At 39.5% G+C, this 25,210-nt stretch overlaps 1 protein-coding gene across 1 annotated transcript in view; it reads left to right on the top strand.

Moving 5' to 3' along the window:
* The window catches only part of grik3 (glutamate ionotropic receptor kainate type subunit 3), a 104,976-nt gene that overhangs the window by 32,002 nt on the left and 47,764 nt on the right, over positions 1 to 25,210 (top strand). The window contains exons 2-4 of the mRNA XM_034102942.2: positions 23,092 to 23,265; positions 23,507 to 23,764; positions 23,904 to 24,085. Coding sequence (XP_033958833.1) covers positions 23,092 to 23,265; positions 23,507 to 23,764; positions 23,904 to 24,085 — 614 coding nt within the window. The remainder of the gene's footprint in view (positions 1 to 23,091; positions 23,266 to 23,506; positions 23,765 to 23,903; positions 24,086 to 25,210) is intronic.

Genomic DNA, 25,210 nt, shown 5'->3' with positions numbered 1-25,210 from the left:
CAGCTGGGCTGCGCTTGCCCAATATCATGTCAAACAAAACTATGAACTCAAGTGTTGGGCATGAGGGGAGAAAGCACTACTGGTATATATTATATATTGTATACAGTGATTAAAATCGATAGATAACAGAGGAGATTCTGCAGCGTTTTAATATTACACCAAGACCTTGAAACCAGTAAGAAGCAGTTGGCGTTTGTGAAAGGTATATCACAATTAGTTATTGATTTACACTCATAATTATAGCCGCAGGGCCTGTTTAATACCAGGTTTTCTTACCCATTTTTCGGTGAGAGAGTAATTATCCTCAGTATTGATACGCTGATGATAACATGCTCAATTGCACTGATGAAACTGCAACTGTGTTATGAGTGACAGAAGAGAAATTCATGATAATCACACATGATTTAATAGTAGTCTTATTTCTTCAATCAAAAACATTGTATTATTAAACATCCTCTATATCCATCCAAATGATAAATAAGATAAAAGACACACAAAGCCATTCCTTTTAACCGCTCCCCGAGCATACGGTAGAATCATTCCTGACGATACTAATGTTACATGCCTCCCAACATGTGTATGCTCGAATGATTTCCAGCACCAGCTGACGGCATCTGCCACATCTTCTCTCCCTCCGTGTGTTTTGGTGCTTTTTGCTCATATTACTCAAGACAAAAAATAAGTGACAGTTAGCTCCGGAGACTCCAGCGCAGTAGTGCACTGTGTCTGAGGCTAGCATCTGATAGACCGCAATAAGGGGCCTGCAATTGTGAATGGAGAAGGGGGTTGGCAGAGAAAGAGGGGGGGGGGCAGCAGTAGAGTGAAGGCTCTTAACAGGTAGACAGCAGGTGTGAGTAGAAAGGATACACCCAGTCCCGTGGGCTGTAACACTCCGAGTGTTTCTGATGACCTGTTTTGTTTTTAATCAGTGGGCTGTGTGTAGGAATGTGTGAACTGCGGTCAGTCAGTTGTTGTTTAAGATGCCTAATCAGTCAATTGTTCCTGTTACAGTGGCGTGCTTCATACATTTGAAGTTGCACTTTTTAAAATGTCAAAGTAAGAGGTTGCTGTTGAACATTAATTATAGCTCTCTCTGAACGTTCAATTGCACTGGAATAAGCTGTGAAAGAGAAACTGTCTGTGAGGTAATTTAGGTGCTACCGTTTCTGTTCTGTAGACTCGTATAATTAGATTGCACACTTTAGTTAACAGTCTCACATGAATTCATTCCTATATAACTTTACTCTTAATCAAGTTAACCTTTACCTTGAATTGAAAACACAAGTACCGCAGCTACTTCATTACACACAAGGATTTTATTGTTAGTCTTAAAGGTGGGGTAGGTAAGTTTGAGAAACCGGCTCGAGATACACTTTTTGTTATATTCCATGGAATGCTCTTAACATCCCGATAGCAATGAATATCTGAAGTGCTTTGACAAAAAATCCATAAAAAAATGTCATCTGTGGAAGCCGTAGTACTGTAAAAAGCACGACTGCCGCCCTGTCTGTCAGCCATCCAATCTCGTGCACGCACAAATGTATCTCGTGCCCTCATTGGGCGTGCCGTAATTGGGCGTGCATTGCGCGTTCATGTGTGTTGGAGGAGGTGCTCTGAAGTCTGAAGGAAGGGGCGGATTCTTTTCGGCTGTGTACTTTCAAATGTTAGTGCACTCGAGCCGGTTTCTGAAACTTACCTACCCCACCTTTAAGAGTGTGATCTTTATTTTAGAAGACATATAGCTGCAAGGACTACGTGCTAACATGTAGCACCTTTTACATGTTCACACTACGCTGCTTATCAAATCAAGCGTTTCCTAACAGCCAGCCACTAGAGAGCGATCAAGATTGTTTGTTCACTTACTGCCATTCCACATTAAAAGAGTAAGATATTGAATAAGATACAAAACGCGCTGAATTCAGGTGATGTAACAATATATAGGTCTTGCAAAGAGTTGTTAATTATCCACTCTCTTAGTCGGAAGTAAATGCTTACCCAAGCTTTTCTTGTCTTCATTTTGTTTTGCATGAATGCTCTCTGAGGACAATACAATGTGCTGTTAGTGTACAAATTCATACAGTAAGTTCACTGTGGATATGAAGGCTACATGTGGGTCACCAGAAGGAGAGAGAGGGCAGTGCTGAGCAAGCTTAATTGCTTTGCTTAAGGTTTGAAAGGGAAGAAAGGTAAAAGTGTCCACTCTGTATTCTTTAGATTTGAGTAAAAATAAACGTATTGAAAAACCTGGCAACACATGATTTCCATTAGGACACATGCAATCAACCTGATCGTTTAATATCCCGTGTAACGTATCAATCATACATCTCTTCCATGGAGGAGAAGAACAACATCTAGAGCAAATGCATCATTTCCATTTGCTGAAGACTCGGCTGTTTTCATCTTTTGAAAACATAGACTGTAAAAGTGTCTTAACAACAAACCCTGGCAGAAACGAGATACACCCTGTAGACCTAGATTGAAAGAAGAATAATTACATCTACATTACCAGGTAAGCAATCATGTAATTCTCCTTGTCACATGGAATAAAGATTAATTTGATAGCAAATATTACACAATGAATTATTGAATAACTCATCTCCCAAGTCGAATTAATCTTGAGGATTGATGGCGTGGATGTAACCTGTGATCGGAGTAACATATTTCACGAGTCATTGGTGGCATGCGACACATTCACAAGGGGCATTACCGAGTGATGACTTGATTTTGACTGACTGTCCCTATTTGAAATCAGGTTATAAACAAACAGGGGGTGACGGTTCTGCAGTCGACCAAATTATGATTGCAGAGTCACTCAGCTTTTTAATTAAGTCTGTTAACGGATTATGACAGTGCCTGAACATAACGCATCACATGTAATGAGTCATGAACCGTCCCCTCCTGATTCCTCCAGACACCTACAATGATTAAGTGCAGTGTCCTTTATGAGTTGACAGTGAGGGTCCCTTGACGTTTGGGATCTGGACTCAGTGAAGCACAGCTGTACGACTTGATTTTCTGCAGTCTGCCATGCCCCCTCAGAAAGCTGTAACAGGATATTATGGACAAGGTAGAGCAGTTCAGTTCCTTAGCGTTTCAGGCCCTCTCTGCTTTGAATGACAAAATAGGTCCTTGACTCCATCCTCTCAGTGGCTTTACAGTATCCCTGCTTTCACTTTCCAAGTACTGCCGTTGGAGTGACTGTTACTAAACTAGTACCGTGTGAAAGTCCTTAAGGAAGCAAGTGCATCATGGGTACTTCTCTGTGTGCTAGGCTCCTCTCCTCGCCACACTGTTGGCTCTCTTTAGGCGAGGTGTTATGCTTGCTTCGGTCTCTTGATCCCACAAGTACCCTTGAGATTGACCAGGCGTATTTAGCGGCTACCTCCTGGCATATGGCCTTTATTAAACTGCCTTATATTCGGAGAAGAAAACAATTACACTTTTCTCTCGCTGTATTGTAGGCTATAGTGCATGCTCCCACCACATTTCAAGGGTTGGCGGCGATTAATAGGCTACCCACATCACAACAACATTCACCAACCTCCCACAGCACCACCCTACCCACTGTAGGTGACTTTGTAAACAACAGTTTGTTATGTTAAACACAATTTAGGTTGAAATGTCATGGTGTTTGGATTATGGTATTTAGGCATAGAAAGTGTGACAATGATACGTCTTTACGAGAGGGTCCCAGGCTTTGTTTGCATCTTACGTGTGAATGAGGCAACACATACAAAATGGCGGCGACATGATTCACATAGTGCTATTGTTTTTACGCAATGCACAGATCGACAATTGGTGGTGACGCACCAACACAATACAAATAGAAATGTGCCAAAAACATTCACCGAAGAAAAAGACAAGATAGAAAACAGAGATAACAAATGTCATCGTTGTATCTGGAAATATAAGGAAAGCAATACAATTGAAGCGTTTACATTTGTCACTAAATCAATTGGCTGTTGAATATTAATGTGTGTATATATATTAATATAAATATTACAACTTTTATATTGTTATTCAAATGTCTTGTACATTTGCATATGTGTGCTTGTAACCTCATCCTGCTACTTAAGATTCTTGATATTCTTTCTAATCAGTTTAATCATTAAACAAATCTTGATTTAGCGCTAATTCGTATTATTCATAATGCATTTTGTATGAACTGGACAAGCTGCAGCTTCCGCAGATAAATAAATGAAGAAAAACATACTTGGTTTGATACGTAAAAGTAGTTATAGAAAATGTCGATTGTGAAAAGAGGAAATACAGGATTGAAAACGTGACCTGGGTTTGACACCGGGCTATAGGCATTGTGGTGGGCAGACAGAAACTGCAGCATGTGCAGTTGTTTCTGAAACCTTTCATTAGTAAAAGCCTCATAAGAAAAGCCAGGTGGTTTCAGCGGGTAATGAACTTGTCAGCTCTGAGGTTTTAGAGTTGGTTGGCTTTGTCGTTTTTTCTTATTATTCAATTCAGCACCTCGGTCGCTCTTCCTTCCCAGTGGATTTCTCAAGTCTCCGCTTGGATGCTTGTTTTGCACCAGGAACACATTTAGCTTCTCCCATTGGACCCAAGGTATTGAATTGCCTCTCATTCAAAATAAATAATCTGCTCCCATAATGCTCCCTGTGTATTCCCACAAATGGGAAGCAGCCAAAATGCTTTTGTAGCAATGGGATTTTCTATTATTTTTCAAAAGCCCATCAATAGTATTAGGCCTGCCAGATAAAAGCAGTGAGACTTGACTGCACAAGAAGGTGAGTTTAGTATGAGGTATAGATTTGCCTCAATCCTTTTTCATTTCATTTGAGATTTCTTGCCTTTTTCATTTGGCAGAGGAAAGTGCCATCAGCTCAGGCAGCATACATTACGCAGAGGGGTGGACTGAAGTTGTTTATGATGTCTTGTACGGCTTTGTGATACTAAGCAAATTCATGTACCAAAAATAAGTGAGAAGTACAGCCTGATTGTGCTGTAACGTTGCACTCCCCCCCCCCCCCCCACTATACATTCTGACATTTTAGACCAAACTCATAATGAATTAATGGAGAAAATGATTGGCACAAATGACATAATGCAGAACGTTAATAGTTGTCACCCTGTTGACCTTCCATTTTCTGAGCTTTTCACGCATTTCCAAACAATATTTACTATATCTTGCATATGAATAATACGAGCAATAATATAATCAGAAATTACGGGCAGCCTTAAGTGAGCACTTTAACAAGGTCACAAATGTAATATTAGCAGGCTTTATTGTAAAATAAAAATAATAGAATGGAGCAGGTTTATTAAAGTTATCTTGTACCAAACATTATGACAAAAATAATGAAAGCTCTTGAGGTTGCTCGTCATAAATGATTGCTTTACTTGACCTCGCTCAATTGGTGTGAAAGCACTTTAAATTCATCAACAAACATTTTGAATACCCTGCAAACAAAAACCTTCTCTATTTATAACTCGCGGATATTTTACACATACAGTTTCTAGTCTTAAAGTTTTCCGAAGTGTGATGGTGAATCATTATTCCAGACAGGTCAGTATTTCCACTGTGTTTTTCAGCTGAGTGACCAGACATGATGCACCGTCTGTTGTAAAGGCGATTCACAAGGTGCACATGTTATGTGTTCTGTCAACAACAAGTGTGGGCTGATTGTCAGCGCTCCACACGGAGCTGCTTCAGTCCATGTCAGGGATCAAAGAGAAACAGCAAAGACAATTTATTCTGTGCAGCAAGTGTGACTATCGCTAGCAGCGGGGGTATGCAGGAAGTGATCTGAACAAAAGAAGTTGTGTCAGTGGTCGAGATAGTGCTGCTCTGAGGCTGCTCGGGTCACCTTCAAATTATATTTGATCAATTATATCTTATATTATGAATTTCGTTTTTTTAAAAGGTGGACATAAGAAACATCAGGAATATACTTTTGGTTTTGAGAGAACATAATATCCTAGGCAAAGAAAGGTTTTATGAGAGTACGATCTCGAACGTTGCTCATCTTAAAATAAGTCACACAAGGTTGTTTTGAAGCCAACCTGATCTCACCAGAATGCGTGACTCCACCACGACTCCTTAACACCACAATGCATGGTGGAGTCACGAACTTTGTTACATTTACGTGTCGGCACCACGCAAACAACCCCAATGTAAAGTGAATGAGGCTCCTTTGTCGTGGTGCACACACGCATTTCTACAACGTCCCGCAGTGAGCTTTTATTCTATAAAACGGTTTTTTAAATCTACTTTATATCTTGTAGTAACTCACGGGAGGCTTCTTTTATTTTATTTGTATTCATAATAATTTAAAAAAATCGTCAGAATGTAAAAATTACATTAGTTACGAATTTGTGTTCTCAAAAAACAGTGCATTGTGTGTAATGCAACTGTGATTTTTATTAAATTAGTTAGTTTTTAAGGAAGGCCAGAGCTTCAGCTGTGTCAAATAGATTGTTCCCTTTAGTTAACGTTATTTAAAAGATAATGATCATGTCCCCTGTATTGTATTACGAGCGTCCATTCCCATTGGATAACGGAGAATTGTACACCCGGAAGTAAGAATTCTCCTTACTGTCGATTTATTTTACAGTGATATCTGCACTACTCATCGACTAAAAAACACCAGATTATCCTTGTTAATTACACAACATTGATTGGTTTGAAGTGTGTACAATGCTTTTGTATTTTCCCCCTTCAATTCGGAGAAACAAAGATTTTTTCGGAGTTTTTGGATGGCAGAAGACACTACACTACCCAGAATCCTCAGCTATCGTTTGGGACTACACCATGTGCTTAGCTTGACAAACCCCGTGATCAGTCCTCAAGCTCTTTGATTGGTTGACTTCCAACTGCATTCCATATGAAAAGGTTTCGTAAAAGAGAAAATCATACTTTATTCAGCAGTGCTTGCTTTACTCTTTGAAAGTCATCACATGAATGCATTGTAATAAATGGTTTGGCTGCATTAAATATTACACATCTGTCATAGTTCTTTATTTATCTCCAGAGATCGGGCATCAGAATAGACCGGAAACTATTCTTTTACTGTTCTGTTTTAATTTCACAATAAATTAGTAGTCATATTTTGTTTTGATATTATTGTTTTTTATTAACTACTAGACCGCTGGGTCATGTTAAGACCATCTTTTCTGTGTTGCTATGGGTTTTTTCCATCGCTTTTGTGTTACAAATATCAAAACAATAACAAAATAATATTCGTCGTAAACTAAACCGGAAACAGCAGTATATCTTATTTTGTTAACACTGTAAACTTGACAGCTTGTTAACCCAAACCACCTACTGGTTAAAGCACGTTATTGCACGTTTAGAGTAATTGCAATGCAGGAAGATTGTGTTGCTTTTTAACGACTGTTTAAAATGCCTTTTTCTTAATGTCTTTCATTTTTGTAAAGCACTTTTGAATGTGTTATATTTTATGAAAACATTTAAATATTAAGAGTACATACAAAATAGTGGGAAAGTAGAAGGTCAATGATATAAATATAGAATAGAAAATAACAAGAAGATACTCAAATGATATCTAGAATAAAACAGTTTAGTGCCTGATAGGAGGATGTGCTAACTAATAAGGCTTTATTTAAACATTAAAGAATAATTTAGGTTAAGGTCTTCTTTTAAATAGGAAAAAAGCTTTGGGGGTATCTAAATATTAAGCCTGACAAAGTCTAAATTGCATGGTTTGTTTTGGAACTTGACAATCAACTTTCCTGCAATGTTAACTATGTTGAAGCACTTATTTTAACTGATATTATACACATTAATTATAATCTTATGTATGTAGATAGTATAAGAAATGTGCAGAATACGACAGTGTAATGGTGGAAATATACACACATATTGATAGATGTCTTGTAATGCACTGTTGAGGAACCTGTGACTCAAGTTTTTCATTCATTACATAACTACACTGTTGTGTATATGATATGTCAATAAACCTTAGAAAATCTTGAAATCTTGAAAGGGATGTGCAACATAGCAATTATATACAGTCTTTAATTAACTATTAGAGAATAATGAGTAATGAATATGCTTTAAACGGATCTGCAGATAAATATGGGTTTCATTCCATTTCAAAGTCCTTTTTGACGCTCTGTGTAAACTTCGCGCATCCAATCACAGAGGTTGAGGACTGATCACGGGTTTGTCAAGCTAAGCACATGGTGTAGTCCCAAACGATAGCTGAGGATTCTGGGTAGTGTAGTGTCTTCGGCCATCCTAAAACTCAGAAAAAACATTTGTTTCACCGAATCGAAGGGGAAAAATACAAAAGCATTGCACACAATTCAAACCAATCAATGTTGTGTAATTAACAAGGATAATCTGGTGTTTTTTAGTCGATGAGTAGTGCAGATATCATTGTAAAATCAATCGACAGTAAGAGGAATACTTACTTCCGGGTGTACAATTCTCCGTTATCCAATGGGAATGGACGCTCGTAATACAATACAGGGGACATGATCATTTTTTTTTAAATAACGTTAACTAAAGGGAACAATCTATTTGACACAGCTGAAGCTCTGGCCTTCCTTAAAAACGAACTAATTTAATAAAAATCACAGTTGCATTACACACAATGCACTGTTTTTTGAGAACACAAATTCGTAACTAATGTAATTTTTACATTCTGACGAATTTTTTAATTATTATGAATACAAATAAAATAAAAGAAGCCTCCCGTGAGTTACTACAAGATATAAAGTAGATTTAAAAAACCGTTTTATAGAATAAAAGCTCACTGCGGGACGTTGTAGAAATGCGTGTGTGCACCACGACAAAGGAGCCTCATTCACTTTACATTGGGGTTGTTTTCGTGGTGAGGACACGTAAATGTAACAAAGTTCGTGACTCCACCATGCATTGTGGTGGCGCATTCTGGTGAGATCAGGTTGTTTGAAGCAGGAGATGCCTTGAAACAAGTGAACTTTCTCAATCCTACAGAACTTCAGTGACCTTCAGGCTAGCATTTTGATGTTTTATTAACATATTTAAAATTTGATCTTGGAAGGGCATTTCCATTCCAAGTACAGATAAATACATGGCACGCTAGAAGACTGCAAATGATATACTGCTTCTCAGTTTCAAGGACACATACAGCCGGCAATCGAATGTTTTTGGTGTATTAAATAGAGGAAAACAAATACAAATCTTAAGCTTTTCCAAAGCATTGCGTTGGAATGAGACACAGGCGTAATGGGTTTGTTTAAAATGGCCTAATGGTGTTCTTGGTCTGCGTCCAAAGATACTCAAAGAGGCAATACGGGAATAATTTAGATATTTAACTTTGGGCCGTATATTTTTGTCAAGGGCACTGATCTCATTACTCCCTTACGCCACTGACTGACTTTTCGTTTTTGTGCTCTGGCTTTTTGACTCACATGTGTTTCTTGGATTTCTATTTCACCACGATCGATGGTGCGGGGGAACTTGGCACGATGAACAAAGATCAGTGGTGAGACTCGTTGCACCTGTCAGAGCTGACCAGATCAGGTAATGAGGAAAGTCCCTCAGGATGTTAACGAACCCATTAAGCGCTCATGTGTGAAACTACTAGGAACCCGGCGTGTTAAATCGTAGCAGACAAATTAAAATTCACTGCACAAGGCACCAGAATGTAAATATCTGCCTTAGCAAGGATGAGCTGGCCTCCTTCTCGTTGCTCTAATCGGCTTTGAAAAGACGGTGCAAAGTGCTTAGGAATAATGCTTGTGCTCTGTGATAAAACCGCTGTTAATATAAACCTACAATAGCCAAGCCATGTTTGAAAAAGGAAGTCAAATATAAGCTCTGTGAATGTTGTTCTTCAAACTACAATAAATGGCGCTAATCCAGGACAAGATGTGAACGCAACAGCTTCCTAACAAAATCTTATCATGTCGTTGTGTCTTCTCATCCCCGGGAGAGTTTTTAAGCTGGAGATTGGTTAGTGTTCTTAGCAAGTGGGTTTGATTGTAAAAACAAAAACAAAAAAATAGTAATGTATGTCTGTGTTATTCAAATATAAACCTATCTTGCCTTATCTGTTTCATGAAACTGTCTTTGGGTGGCGTGTTTACAAGAGAGGATTCGTGTCGGCTGTCAATCAAGTCTGTGCAGTCAAACGCGTTGATTTACATAAAGTCATGAGGGAATGTTCTTTGAAACTCATCATTTCTTTTACGCACTCTCGGGCTTTTTAATATGATATATTTTACTGCAGGCTCCTATAATGAAAAAAGGCTACCTGTAGTGACTTAAATTTAGATTCTCTAAATGTCGAAAATGCATTCAGAAGGTATCAGTTAATGTCCCTCGGTTGACTGGGCCCTCACATTCATCGCTCCGTGCTCTCTGCTAATCCTCATGAGTGCATCGCTCCTTCTACGTGCCCTGAGGGGAATAATCTCCCTCCTCATACCACCAGAAAATGTGGTTTGAAATGAGCGCCCAGGGCTTCAATTCAGATGTTTTAAGATTGGTCTTGTTCCAGAGGATGTGAACGCTCTCGCGGACACAGTGAATTTCCATTTGAGTGCCTCCTGTCCCAGAAACTAGCCAGAGGTGTCCCCAATGATCCGACCCACACCTTCCTCTCATTTGTCTACATTAACTTTGCATGTGTGGTCCGTCCAGTAATAAGTGGGGCAGATTTATATATAGCGGCGGCTGCAATGACTTTGAAAAACAGGGTGACTTGTCTTCAGACCCCTGTCAACCTCTGAAGGCTCCTATTCATCTCTATGACAATATGTTTGCTGTATTTCCTATTTTTATATTAGCCTTCATTACAACTAATGTTTCTGCCTCTTTGACATTATTTGGCTTACACACAAGGCCTTTGTGTATTGTTCCTGTCATGTAGTTAAAATGCGCTAAAAGCCTGTGTAAGATGTTAACTTCCTTTTAGGAAAGTGAGACAGGAGATCATAAAAATAAAACGTACATCCTGTTTTCATTTTGCCCATGGCAAAAGACACTCATTTCTATGGGTGGGGGACGATAATAGCTCTGTCAAAAGAGTTTTATACGTAGCTAAGTCAAGTCTTGTTCTCATTATGTTAAGCATTAAAGCAACTAAGTGGTTGTCAAAACTGCACGGTGATAAGCTGGCCTAAATTAAACAATGCCTTTCCATTTGATTCTGGACTTTGAAGCAGCGTGCAGGCATTAACACAGGCCTTGATATTAATTGAACCTTTAGTTCAAAGAATCAATGTCAATTACACTGCACCATTTTTAGTGACCCAGAGTAGTTATCTGACCTTCCACTTGATAGAGCATCCAACTGTGGTGTCCTAACCCTCAGGATAAGTCAATTGTTCTGCAACAGGTTTGTGACAGTAACATTAAGGCCTTTCCAAAGTGCATCTAATGAAAATGAAGCCCTGGAGTTACCAAGTGACCCGTCACAAAGAATAAGAACATAAAACTGTACGCTGAGGCTTTGAGGGGAAAGGCGATTGCACTCATTCTTCAGTGCTGCTGTTCACACTCCTCACATTATATTGATTGCAACATAAAATGTAACATGCAGCGATGAAAGGACTTTAAAAAAGCTCTTCAAATTGTTTTTTTTTAGTCACTATAAACTTTCAGTATTTGCCAACTGCTTCAAACACCATTCAAAGATAAAACGACACAAATCTTCTGAAGGCAGTACGAGTATTGTGAGAAAGAGTGATTATATTCAACTGAGAGTGACAGGTTAACGGGCTCTCAGACTGAAATAAGCCCCACATTAAGCGAGACAATGCTGCGTTGGTCGGGGAGGTAGCAGTAAGACAATGAGATGCAACACAGGCCAGTTTAAGTAGATTCATTACAGTAAAGGCTTATCTAAATCCAAACTGTGAGGAAAGAAGATACAATTCTGTAGATTAATCAGCTAAGCCTCCGTCTGGATCATCAGGTACAGAGTGTGCCTGCTTGTACAGTATAGTACTTGTTTGGTCAATGCAGTGGTTTGCCATATGTTCTCGCTTAGCACTGCGGAAAAAAGTGGAGCCAGGTTCTACTTTATGTCCAAAAAACCTGTAGTTTTTTAACTCCAAATCTCCAGCGGTCTCACTGGAATGAAGAATGCATTTCTCCACACAGCGTTGTCTGTTTGAACACATCTCATCTGCACCAGCAGCTGAGATGTGTTTGCTCGCCTCGCAGAGAGAGCCCACTTGGGGGTCTGACTGGGGAAAATAAATGTAGTCATGTGTTGGTCGACAACCTGTATTTTCAGATCAATCATAAACAAAATACTGCTGCAAAGGCTATCATTTGTTTATGGTCCGGCTCATGGATGTAACCACGATTTGGCTGTTCACGGTGCCGGGTTAAAAATGTTATATAAAGTGTTTCAGTGTTGAAAACAAACTGTAGTTGACCTTTAATATGATTATGGTCCACTTTTGTTTCATACATTTTGTTGTGTCATCCATCTTAGCCAATGAAAAACAACCTCTCTTCCTTTTCATAGCCCTTGACAGTTTCAGCACAAAGTGTTCAGTAAAGAGCCAGGAAGTGTCTGCGCTACGTGCTTTAGTATTCAATTACCATTTAAAAGTTAACTGTTACAAGGTCAATTCAAGTTTTTTTAACAGCAATGTTTGAGTACTGCAATGTTCACACATGGATGAATGCCTCTGACAATGTGGAGATAGCGATAGAGGGTATACATGGCCAACGGCACACAAAGCACAAGGCTTCACATCTGCTACGCATGAACGAGTATCGTCAAGGCACAATATCATATTTCAGAAAGGTTAAATAGCTTGTTTCAGAGTTAATTAGCCAGGTTAGACTTTTCAATCATAGTATATATATCCATGTGGGGAATGTGAGTTAAAAATATATATCACAAAACGTGGGTTTAGTTGTATTTTACATATATTTAAAGGCATGGCTATTTATCAAGACATAACATACGCAGCACATTATGTGTACTTTACATTTAAACCACTAACACCATATAACACACACACACACACACACACACACACACACACACACACACACACACACACACACACACACACACACACACACACACACACACCTTCTGAAGCTGTTGTATATGCACATTGTGGAGCATTTTCCTGCTGTTGCCAACCTTTGTGTCCCACGATGCCAAGACTGCAGCTCTGGATATTTTCTGCCACCATATGTGGACAAAGAGAGGTGGCAGCGGGTGAGGAGATGGATGGGGTGAGGATGGTGACGGACACAGGTAGCTTGGCACAGCTCAGAGCCCCCTTCCACCTGGCATTAGCTCCCATTGTGTTGCTCCCCGATTTCCTGGCAGAGCCTTTGATTGAACTGGCGCTGAGGTGAGGATTTGGCAAAGGGAAGGTTTTACCTCCTTGACAACAATAGGCCACAGACGAGGCTGTTTGCATCGTGCTTTGTGGAGGGATTGTCTAATGGAGGTTCACTGTGCATTGTGCAGTGTTTCTGGAAAGGATTTGTGGTTTGTAAAAGGGCATAGTCCCGCTGCTCGCTTTGGCTAATCAATTTAGTGTCCTCCCTGGGTTGTACCACGATTGTCCTCATACAGTACGAGGCAGTTTCTCCTCACTAAAGGATCTAATTGACGCGGCCAGGTTTTATAGCTGCAGGGAGAAATATATACTCATTACTTCTAGTTTGGTTTAAAAGAGAGAAAAAAAGGGATATTCATTGCAAGCACGCCCCGAAACCCCTAATCATGACCGGGGTGCCCTGTCCGCTGCAGAGCACAGGCTCCCGCCCTGACAGATTATCCGGTGTGAATGTTTGGGAATGATAATGAGATCAAAACACCTCACTAAGCTGGGAAGAGAGGGTGGAGACTGGAGCGGGAGAGGGAATGAGGGGAAGCAAGCAAGAGCGAGCAGGGGAGAGGGTGAGCGATAGCTGCGATAAATTGCAGAAGCAGAACCACTTGAGCATAAAATTAGATTTTACAAATGTGTTGTTACCTGACAGTCCTCTGACAGAGGAGGTATCACAACATTATAGGGCTGCATGAGTACTACTAATCGTATCAAATAAATAACAATGCCTCTCAGCTGTGATGGAGCTGGATGCAGATTCAATGTGGACACTGAGTCAGAGGGAGAAATAACATCAAAACAGCCTTTCCCATTATGGACTCAAACATTAGAAGCCCCAATTCAATTGACATGATAATATATCATCATCTGGTGAAGTTGTACATGCGTGAAGCATTTGTCTAATCACTTAAAACAATGTCACCGACGATTGATGATTTTAGCAATATGAAGATGTGATTGGGGTTTTTGATAATAACGTTTTTATCAGTGATTTCTCGTCATAAACTCCATTTTTGTTTTAATAATGTTGAATAATGTGAGGCTTATGTTCGAGACTGGCTTTGGCTCTTTGTTGGACAAACACTTCTCTTACCTTCCATCTCTTAACGTTCCAGCTGCCATAAATAAGCAATATGCGATTGTTTGATAATAAGAATCTTAGCGTTTGGATCCTGCAAAGCAGTCAAAATGGTTGAGGATACATGAACGCATTCAGTGGTGAAAAGCAATATGGAATATAACAACACATACATTTACTATTGGCACAGCATGTCAGCGTAAGACATATACACACTCTTTCTACATAATGGATTGCTACGAGGCGGAGTATTTGAGGAAACAATTATTTGCCACGTTATTGTTAGTTACAAATAGTGAGTTAAATACCTCATTAAGATAACAATAAAGACTGCATGACTCAGTCTGAGTGACAAATGGAAGCTCTAACTCAAGTCAGCTTTGCAGAGTCTGCGTGTGTGAGACAAGTCACCGAGGCAAGCTTTATCTGTAGTATGCTCCGAGAAGGAATACTGCGTCTATGGTGTGTGTGAAGCCGAGTGCATGTGTTGCTCTATGAATACATATATACAGGGCTTTGTTCCCAAAGGGGATAAATATATGGGGAAATATTTGTACCTGATGTGTATTGCTTGATGTTTCAATAGATAACAATAGTTATATACTGTATGTTAGAGTGCACTGGTGTTCTCACTTATGTCAATAATAATCTGTTTTAAGACGTTTTATATTACAGTTTTTATTCCGTGTGCAATGAGGAAGTATGTTTTACACATACATCAGTAAAATACATCGTTTAAATTGTCCTACATTTAGACCAGAAGCTAGATATGTATGTCTTTGGTGTACAAGCAACCAGCTAAACCAAATGCTTATTTTTTCATAATTTCAGGCTTTGAAGTAAAGTATTATCACTGTATTTATTTTATGTTTGAGCCAGTATTGAGCTATCCATCAGAGACGAAGTTAAGGCTTCATTTTCTCATACTGTACGCACATCTTTGAACATTCAAAACAGCAGATGCCAACCAAAACACAGCGCCTGTAATCATATGGTAAACATACAGCAGCACACCGATTCATATAGGTTTTTTAAACACATGCAGGAATATGGTACTTTCGCTAACATAGACACACACACACACACACACACACACACACACACACACACACACCACACACACACACACACACACACACACACACACACACACACACACACACACACACACACACACACACACACACACACACACACACACACACACACACACACACACACACACACACACACACACACACACACACAGCCTTTCACAGTTATGATGAGGATTGTATTTGTTTAGTTTGTTTTTACTCTAAAAGAAGCGAAGGGAGACATTTGTAAAATCACTATTATTATTAGTAATCCTTTTTTTTTTCTTTACAAGGAAATGGGGAATCAGAAAATAAGCTGTATGTGATGGTTGATATGAAAGTCACTGTTTGAAGGAAAATTGACGCCGTACACGATTTGTATCATTGTCTTGTAATGTACTGTCGAATGTCATGTTTTATGTTATTTGTGGACCCCAGGAAGATTAGCTGTTGTTATGCACCAGCTAATGGGGATCCTAATAAACTATAAACTATAAACTATATGACGTACAATACGACACTAAATGGCCCCAAAATACTGTAAGCTTAAAACAAGCCTCTTTGATGCTGTCACAATCCTCAATGAGCAAATACAGGAATAAACGTCAACACTTGTTTAATTAAAGATCTCATGGGTCCTTGAAACTGTTAATAGTCAGCTGAAGCGTTTAGCAATTAACATTATTAGCATGTCAACACATACCCGTCAGTCGCTATCACACTTTGTACGTAAATACTATTAACAGTAAAGACCTTTATGAGCAAACAGTTAATACCAAGTCTGATAGAAGATGTAGCCACTCGACATTAGCATATGGAACAATATGCCCCTATTGTACTTAACTATGATACGTGTGTGTATGTGTGTACAAGTGTTTATAGACACACAAAAAAAACACAATGATGGACATGTCATTCTTTCTCAGAAAAAAAGGAGGTATATTATTATAACTGGTGCCCATAAGATTATCCTATATGACTAACATTATCCAATTGTCTATATTACGTAATATAATTGTTTAAATTGATAATATATAAAGGGAAAAGAACAGCTCTGCAACTCCATATTGGCGTTTTACTTCCAAATGCATTTTTATTTGGGCTTCTGTAATGGTAGGATTTACAGGTTGACATATTCAAGCTTTTTAATCATTAGTCTTTTCACTCGAGTAATTAATCAACCACTCATCTATGCCCCTGTATTGTTAATAAGGGTTAAAGGACGAGTGCAGCATTAGAAGAAAGACACGAGAACACCGTGTGCAGGTCACTGCCTCGCTCGCTGGAGGGCCAACACATCCACAAACACATTCGCACTAACACACAAGGCAATTTTAGAGTGTTACATGCACCCGACCTGCATGTATTTTAACTGCATGAGGAAACCACAGAAGTGAGGGGGTGGTGGGGAGACGCAGGTGAACATGGGGAGAAGAACCACGGCTAAGATCAAACCCAGAACGGTCTAGCTGTGAGGTGACTTTGCTGACTAATGAGCCAACATGCTGCCAGACACCATTAATTAACCAGCACCCTTCATTTCCTCTCATGATACTTATCATTGATTAAATGTAACAGATTCACGGCCTGCTTTTTTTAAATAATGTAGTACAAACGGCAGTATTGGCTAACTTCTCCTCTGGTATTGTTCTGTAGAACAGTTGGTCCCAAGTGTTGTGTTGTTTTCCATAATTATGAGGGAACATATTCTTCTTGAAAGTGGCCACATTACCAAACGTTTGGTTGTGTGTGTGTGTGTGTGCTTTGTGCCGGTCATTGTTTGCTGCCATCATTGTGTTACTGAGTGTTGTTGCACATCCAGGGAGACAGGAAGCTATTCACAGGGAGATTGGGAATACCACCAGTGAAAAGAGAGGTGCAACAGAGCAACACGCTGAGATGCAGTGGGCGAGTGCATGTATCGGAGAGCATAATGAGCTGGTTCCATTGTTTGGGATTCTGCATCGGTGTGTGTGGTAGCAGGGAATCTTTTTAAACAAGCAAGATGTATCATACAATGGAGGCAATAACAAAAATGTAGTTATACTTACATGATATGTCCATCTAGAATGATCCATTTCCTGTGTTGCAAATCTATGAATTTAGCAGGTCTTTTATAGAGAGTAGATATGAGAAAAATAGAGACAAATATGAAGTGTTTTTTAAACATATCTCAATGTGTTTTATTGTTTTTGTTGTTAATTTCAACTATAACAATAACAAAGCTGTTCTGGTTTTAAACCAATCCCAAAAACATGGGGGTTACACAGGCTTGAAAGTGAGGGAATTCGATTATTTTCAATGTTGGTGTGAAGCTGGCTGTAACTGCAAGTAAGGTCCGATTGTTTCTTATCAGAAAAATAACAGAAAGGTCATCTATCTCGCCTCTCTGCACACATTTCATGTTGAACAAGGGCAATGGTAACACAGTTTTACCTCAGTAGTGGAACGTGCGGATACCGAATATGACCTTGCATGCTTTTAAGTCTTGGGTACTGCATTTCTTTTGAACACACATGCTGTAAGATATATCGGAAAAGAAAAAATAGCAGTTTAATTTTGATTTATTTCAGCTGAAAATCGAAAGTCTCTGATTCCTCGACACAATGGATGCTTATAAACATATTCTTATACGCAAATATTACTTTTAAATTGTGGATGTAATCCGAAATAATTGAATGAGTAATCTGAAATCAACATAATAGACTCCATCTGATCACACAGCACCTTTAGGATCAGAACACAAATCACTGCCTTCTTCATTCAGCAAAAATTACCAATGTTACAAAAAGCTATTTGAGCCAAAAGAACCAAGATATTTAGACAGATAACAGCTGTCTCTTTTCAGCAGTTTAACTACATCATACATGAGAACATCAGTACGTATATACTAAGTGTATTATAGCATTTAAAGTATGACAACATGTACCCCTCCCTCATCGACCTTGAAGTGACCCATTATTATTGTTGTTATTGTTATTATTATTATTATCAAGCGCCGCTTTCCACCTTCTTCTCCAGCAGGACTCGGATGAGGGTGTTGCACTTTTCTTTTCCTTATACATGTGATGTTTTGGTGTTGTTGTTTTTTGTTGTTTTGTTTGTTTCCGTTAAGTATTGTTTGTGTTTCTCTTAGTATCCCAAGATACTGTTATGTTTGGCTGTGAAAAAAAAAATATTATTTGTATGTATTTTGTTGTTTTTAGAAAGGGGCAGGTTACATAAGACGTTATTCTTCTCCCTGCTCCTTTTCGCTCAATGGTGTTTTGGTAGAGTCATGTTTTGTTGGCAATTATTGTACATTTGGTTTTGCGTACCGTGAGCGGGAGAAATAAAAATGAAATGAAATGAAGTGCAGCCTCAGTTGCAGCACCGTGGCAGCTGGTGTGGCAGCCGCGGTCAGATCGTGGAACAAATTCACCAGCAGAGTTTTCTTGACTAAAAGAATGAATTCTGGGGGTTGGAGCTAAAAAGAAATGAATTTGAAAATGTACATGGCACTAAGGACCACCCTAATATATGTGTATTTGGTGCGATGCTACTTCTCGACTTGTAACTTGATAACAATGTTGTAAATGTCAAACAGCAGAAACTATAGGAAAAACAGCCCTGGCATTATTCTATTTTAATGTTGCTTTGTTTTGGCAGACTGTCATCCTGTCACTCAGATCAGTCTCTTTGAAGCCTGTAAACGCAGTAGATGTTAAAAATAAGTATTTTCTGTGGTACCCAGATGATTCCAACCTAAGCTGGTTTGCAGGCAGTCTGCCACCACATAACAGCAGAGGGTGGGCTTATGCACTTGCCCACGTTGTTTGCGGGAACAACACATGTGGGCTTTCATGCTATACCATGGATTTTTGCAAGGGCATGTATATCTGAAATGTGAAACCTCTGCTGTTGACTCGACACAGCTTGTCTCCGTCAGTTCCTTGAGGCTTTGCAAACCCCTCTGCTTCTGCTTCACAATAAAATGCTTTTTTTGTCAGACTACAGATTACCAAAGGCTCTCATGCATGCCTGATGTATTGTTTTAGTTGTTTTTAAATGTGTATTTAATTAGCATTATATATATATATATATATATATTATTATTACATGTTATACTTACATACTCAATACTGTGGGCAATCCCCACAGGAGCAATTTGGGGTGAAGTGTCTTGCCCAGGGACACAACGACATGCTGACTGCAGTGGGTTTGAACCTGTGCTCCCCTGATCCGAACACCAACGCACTAGGCCAGTGCGCCACATGCCTCCCTGTAAACACATTGTAGTATTTTGTAAGATATATGGCCAACTGCTCATATACATCCCTTTATTTGTAGATGTAGGAAGCTTCATAAATGCTATAATACGCACTATTAAAAGACCACTAGGATAAATTAAATCAGCTGTGTCGTCTCAGGCTTATTACTTTAGATCCTGAAGCCTCGGGCAAAATAAGCAGTGCAGATTTGTTATTTAAGAAATGTGTAAGATGGAGTGACTGTTTTAGAGATGATTAGCTTTACTTGTTTACTATTGCACATTTGTACACAATACTATAGAATAACAGTTTAATTGCATATTACACTACTAGTTGCCCCGACTCTGTTAATATTTCTGTTCAGTTTTAATGGTCTGGTTTCACTTTCTGCAGGGTAGGCGTTAACTTGCCAGTCGTCCCCTCTTCACATACATCAGTCTGTGCCTTTTGAATGCAGCTTATCCACAAAGTCCTCAAAGGACGAATTATGGAAACAGCTGCAATTAGTGGCTGATTTATATATTGTGGTAGGACCTTAGAGACTAATTAGAGCCCTTTGTGTTCTTGTCTATTGGAGACATGCTAATTTGAAGCCTTTTGACTGAGATTTACAAGTACAAGTCTGCATTTCATGCATCTCAATTTGCACGTGCGCACTGCAATAACGAACATTCAGTGGTGGTTTGAATGGGAACGTTTAAACATGTTCCATAATATTTCAATCTGTACATCATTAGAGTGCATGTTGCGCTGTGCTTCTGCTTATTCTATTGGATGGAGATGCGGGAGCTCTTTCTACATTAAGGCTTTAAAGCTATTGTACTTATGGCAGAATTCTGAAAAGGGCAAAGCAAATTATCCACAGGATTGTTCTCTCAAGGAGCAGGTTCCCCTGTTTATTACATTTGTTAAAGTGCTTCTGTGCAATACTATCCTCTTAACAGTCAAACGACTATATACTCCAGCAATTACTTAATGTACTCTAATGAGATTTCCCCGTGACATGGACGGATTCATTTATTTTACTGTGACGCATTCCACCGGGCGGTTTATGCATCACGTCCTCTCGCATCCAGGGAGGCTTTGACTCATAAATAGCTAGATGAGCTTGGCTTCAGGAACAGCCTCTCTGCCAACAGCAGCACAGACGTGTGCGTCAGTTAGGGGTCTGTTCGGGGGCATCGGAGGGTCACAGGTGCTATTTTTTTCCAAGCTCAGCACTCTGTGACCAGGTATTCTCCAGGATTAGTGAAATAATACCAGATTGTAAGGCAGTGTGTGTGTGTGTGTGTGTGTGTGTGTGTGTGTGTGTGTGTGTGTGTGTGTGTGTGTGTGTGTGTGTGTGTGTGTGTGTGTGTGTGTGTGTGTGTGTGTGTGTGTGTGTGTGTGTGTGCCAGGCCATGGGAACAACAGAATCATTAACACAAATACAGCACCAAAATAAGATAAATAACTTTGTGCTATTTGAATCGAAATAGGGGTAATTCAATTAAAGCCATTTTTATAGATGTGTTCCTGTGTCGTGTATTGTAAAGCATATTAATCCAGTTACTGCTTGGAATGTACAAACATCAACATTGTTTTAAAGATTATTTCAAGAAGTATCTCCATCATCCAACTGTTGGCAACACTATCAATATTCCAGTGAAATTAACAGACAGCTCATTAACTTCCGACAAAATTAAGCAACCTCTGAAACCATTAGTCAAATAATCTATCAAGTCCATCGTCACGTAGCTACTTAGCACCAATTCTAATAACTGGTACATTTCCATTTAGCAAGCAAACCATCTTGAATGTGAGGTTTGCTGCTTTTCTCTGAGTTGTGTCATTCCAATTAAGATATCTTATGGTTATCCCAAAGAGAGATCTGACTGAATCAGAATAAATAGCTTTCAAGATATCTACCGCAGTGATTTAGTGTTTGGAAATGTGCAGGGGAAACAGGTTTCAAAAGGTTGTCTTTATAGCTCAAATGATGGCCATAAACGTTAAACTTAAGCACAGACATTTGCAACTTTTGTTGACGGTGAACTTTTTCAGAAGTGACGGGAGATGGCAGAGACATTTTGCTTTGTTATTGAAATAGATAACACGATGAGAGAGGAGGTGGAGGAGCCAGTCTCTCCATAAGCGGAAGTTCCTCCAGGCATCTTTTAAGATTCTGTCTCAACTGTCTTCTTAAAGGCGGCGGCTGAGCTACACAGGGACTTTGTTGTCTTACATTGTCAGTATTTCATGTTTGTTACTTTACCAATTACACCCAGCTGGTGGGAGGTGTACTAGCTATTTTAATGTAAGATGCCGAAGATATGAAGACACTGACTTTTAGTTTTCAAAGTTCAACAAATAGACAAAATAAATGAATTAGTTTGTTTTGTCTACAGTTTTCTTCAGAAGTACAATTCAGTATATGAAAAGAGACGTCATAAGTTCCTTAAACATTGTATCTTACGTTCCCAAATATGCAAGCAATTGTATCATTTCGTTAACCACTGTGCGTTAAATGAATGCACTTATTTCCAGTGCCATGTAACACAGGCTTTCTGTGATTTAAATATAAACCGTAAGTCTCCAACGCCATGACATCATCATTTAGAAAGGTCCTTTAAGAGCTACAGAGAAAATGATACGCCCATTTTCATAAATTGAGTGGTTATTTCCAAATAAACTGGTTTATAATATCCGTGAAGTCGCCTTTAAGTTAACTAAATTCACGAAAATACTGTATGCTGATTCTTTAACTTGTATTGCCTTGCAGGCCCAAAATCATAATGACGCATTTTAATCTGGCAAACAAAAAGTATTTGTTCCATTACACTGCAGGATGTAGTGCAGCACTGTTGGTTTGATACACACCACCAAAGTGAGAGTCCACTTTGATGTGCTCATAAACAGGTTTTGTACATTTTATGCAGTAGCACAGTCCATCTACAAAAATGGAAAAATACTTTCCTTTGAATCTTATGTAAAAGAAGAGTGCCCTAGTCCAGTTATCTGCTCCATCAATATGTTTCCTGGTAAAATAAAAGGACACCTTAATGGAAAGACAAGAGCCTGAGATATTATGCTGCCCTGATGGAAGAGACAGAAACACACATACACTCCTGAAATCCACTAGGGCTCGAGACTTCAAAGCTGATATTGGCTTTTAGAGGCTTCTCTGAAAAGACAGAGGGTTGCTCCTTGTTTGCCGAGTAAATGTATAAATGTAATACCTTGTGTTATGTGTGCTGCCCTCTCACTGCGAGTCCTAAGTGCAAATGTCTGTAAATATTTTCTCCATTTAGTGCCACCTGGAAATGTGACCGCGTTTCTCCTTCTGCTTGTGACAATGTCTGATGCCGACCGTCAGGGGCCTTACGAGTCTCTCTCTTTTGTCTTTCAGGTGGGATTTTCGAACAGACCGAAGGACCCGTTTCACTTGTTAGTGCGGAGGAGCTTGCCTTTAAATTTGCTGTCAATAGCATTAACAGAAACAGGACTTTGTTGCCAAACACAACACTAACATATGACATACAGAGGATTAATATCTACGACAGTTTTGAGGCATCGAGAAAAGGTGAGTGGCTTGTTCTCGGTCTATTCACGGATTGTGATTACAGTGAGAAAAGGAATCTGTTCAGTCAAAAGCAACAACGTGTTCGTATTAGTTTGATAATTATAATTGTTCAATGGCATAAATCAAACTGTGGTATTTAGTGGAACATACTTTAAGTATTTAGAAATCTTTATTACATGGACCATTGACTGAAGAATACCACACTTCCTTTCTCAAGCTCTCTTCTCTTACTCTTCTGTAGCTTGTGACCAGCTTTCTCTAGGTGTAGTGGCAATCTTTGGGCCCTCACATAGTTCATCGTCAAACGCCGTGCAGTCAATCTGCAATGCGTTGGAAGTGCCGCACGTCCAGGTGCGATGGAAACATCACCCCCTGGACAACAGGGACAGCTTTTATGCCAATTTATACCCGGATTATTCTTCACTAAGCTATGCTATCCTGGACCTGGTGCAGTCTCTCAAATGGAAAACAGCCACCGTCGTATATGATGACAGCACAGGTGAACACACTATTGCAATGTTACTGTATTCTCATTGAGAAAGTACTCTTACCTACTTAAAAACAACAGATCAAAACAATAAAGGGGACTGCCTTTTCTCTGCTGCCATGTATTTATGTCTACTGTTTCTTTTCTTTAGGGCTTATCAGACTACAGGAGCTGATAATGGCCCCGTCCAGGTACAACATTAGGCTAAAGATCCGTCAGCTTCCTCTCGACTCACAGGACACGAGACCCCTTCTTAAGGAAATGAAGCGGAGCCGGGAGTTTCGCATCATCTTCGACTGCAGTCACCAAATGGCTGCTCAAGTCCTCAAGCAGGTTCGTGAGAGAGTGTGGCACAGGCCTTCTGATGTCAGATGTGAGCATGAAGCAGGAATCTGAAAGCATGTGGTTCTCTTCCACACAGCTGTCACTGGCACCCGTTGATTCTTTAGCATTCAGTTGATCAGATGTGTTGTGATGGAAATACAGAGGCTTTGATTTGCCAAGAACTTGGCAGCAGAGGAGCAGCAGAAGGTGCGTAGGTTATAATCAAGCAGCAGTGACATTCTGCCGTCAGAACAACTTAAAAGAAACTGCAGTAGTGTCCAGCAGTAGATATCAAATCTGGAACTCACCAATCGATCGTTGTGTATTTGTTTACTTCCAGGAGTGAACAATCCTCTTTTGATGTTTGGCAGAGAAACATGTAATAGTTTCATGTCGAGCTGTGATGAAGTCTGAAGCACAGCTGCTCTTTCGCATCTGTTGAAACAGGCTTTGTCTTATAGACTGCAACACTGTATTGTGTAGTTCTTACCATCGGGGTAATCCAGTTTAACATTTGACAATTGTATAACAGATAGAGCATAGAATACAATTAAAATATTGTTTACTTGTTACAAACATGAGCGACACTTTCCAGGAATAAATTGTTAGGCAGACTTGAATACATCCCACATAGAGGCATAACATCCAAGACGCTTAATAATTCAAACATGAAATGATTGTCAGTCAACAAAGAACTGTCAGTGCGATGCATAGGGTAGCGATTGTGTAGGTGGTCTAATGCTTTATAGATGTCAGGAACAGGCTGCCGGATCAGCCCCTCCTCCACTTTGTGTGCTGTCAGTTTCTGTTAACATGTGTACCTAATGCATCATCCGCTCCCTAGTTGTTTAAATAACTCATTCCTCTCAAGTTATTGAGATCTAAGTTGACACATATTCGCTTGTGGCCAGTCTGCACATCTCGCACCAAGGAATCTGTCCTTTAGAGACAAGAAGTGGGAAAAGGTTTGAAGGCAAAAAAGCTACTGACAGTAGAAATAAGGAAAAACAAGTTGAACTGCTTTTTGTGGCAGCAGGGCCGTGTATGCTGGCTATAATAGCCTCAATACAGTTTAGGGTGCAAATGAGGTATACAGTACATCCATTCCTGGTTTAATTACTCATCAATTTCTCA

The sequence above is a fragment of the Pseudochaenichthys georgianus genome, chromosome 16 (genome assembly GCF_902827115.2).
Source record: "Pseudochaenichthys georgianus chromosome 16, fPseGeo1.2, whole genome shotgun sequence".
Lineage (NCBI taxonomy): Eukaryota > Metazoa > Chordata > Actinopteri > Perciformes > Channichthyidae > Pseudochaenichthys > Pseudochaenichthys georgianus.
Note: the sequence above shows the minus strand (reverse complement) of the source record. Positions and strands in the feature narration are given on the sequence as shown.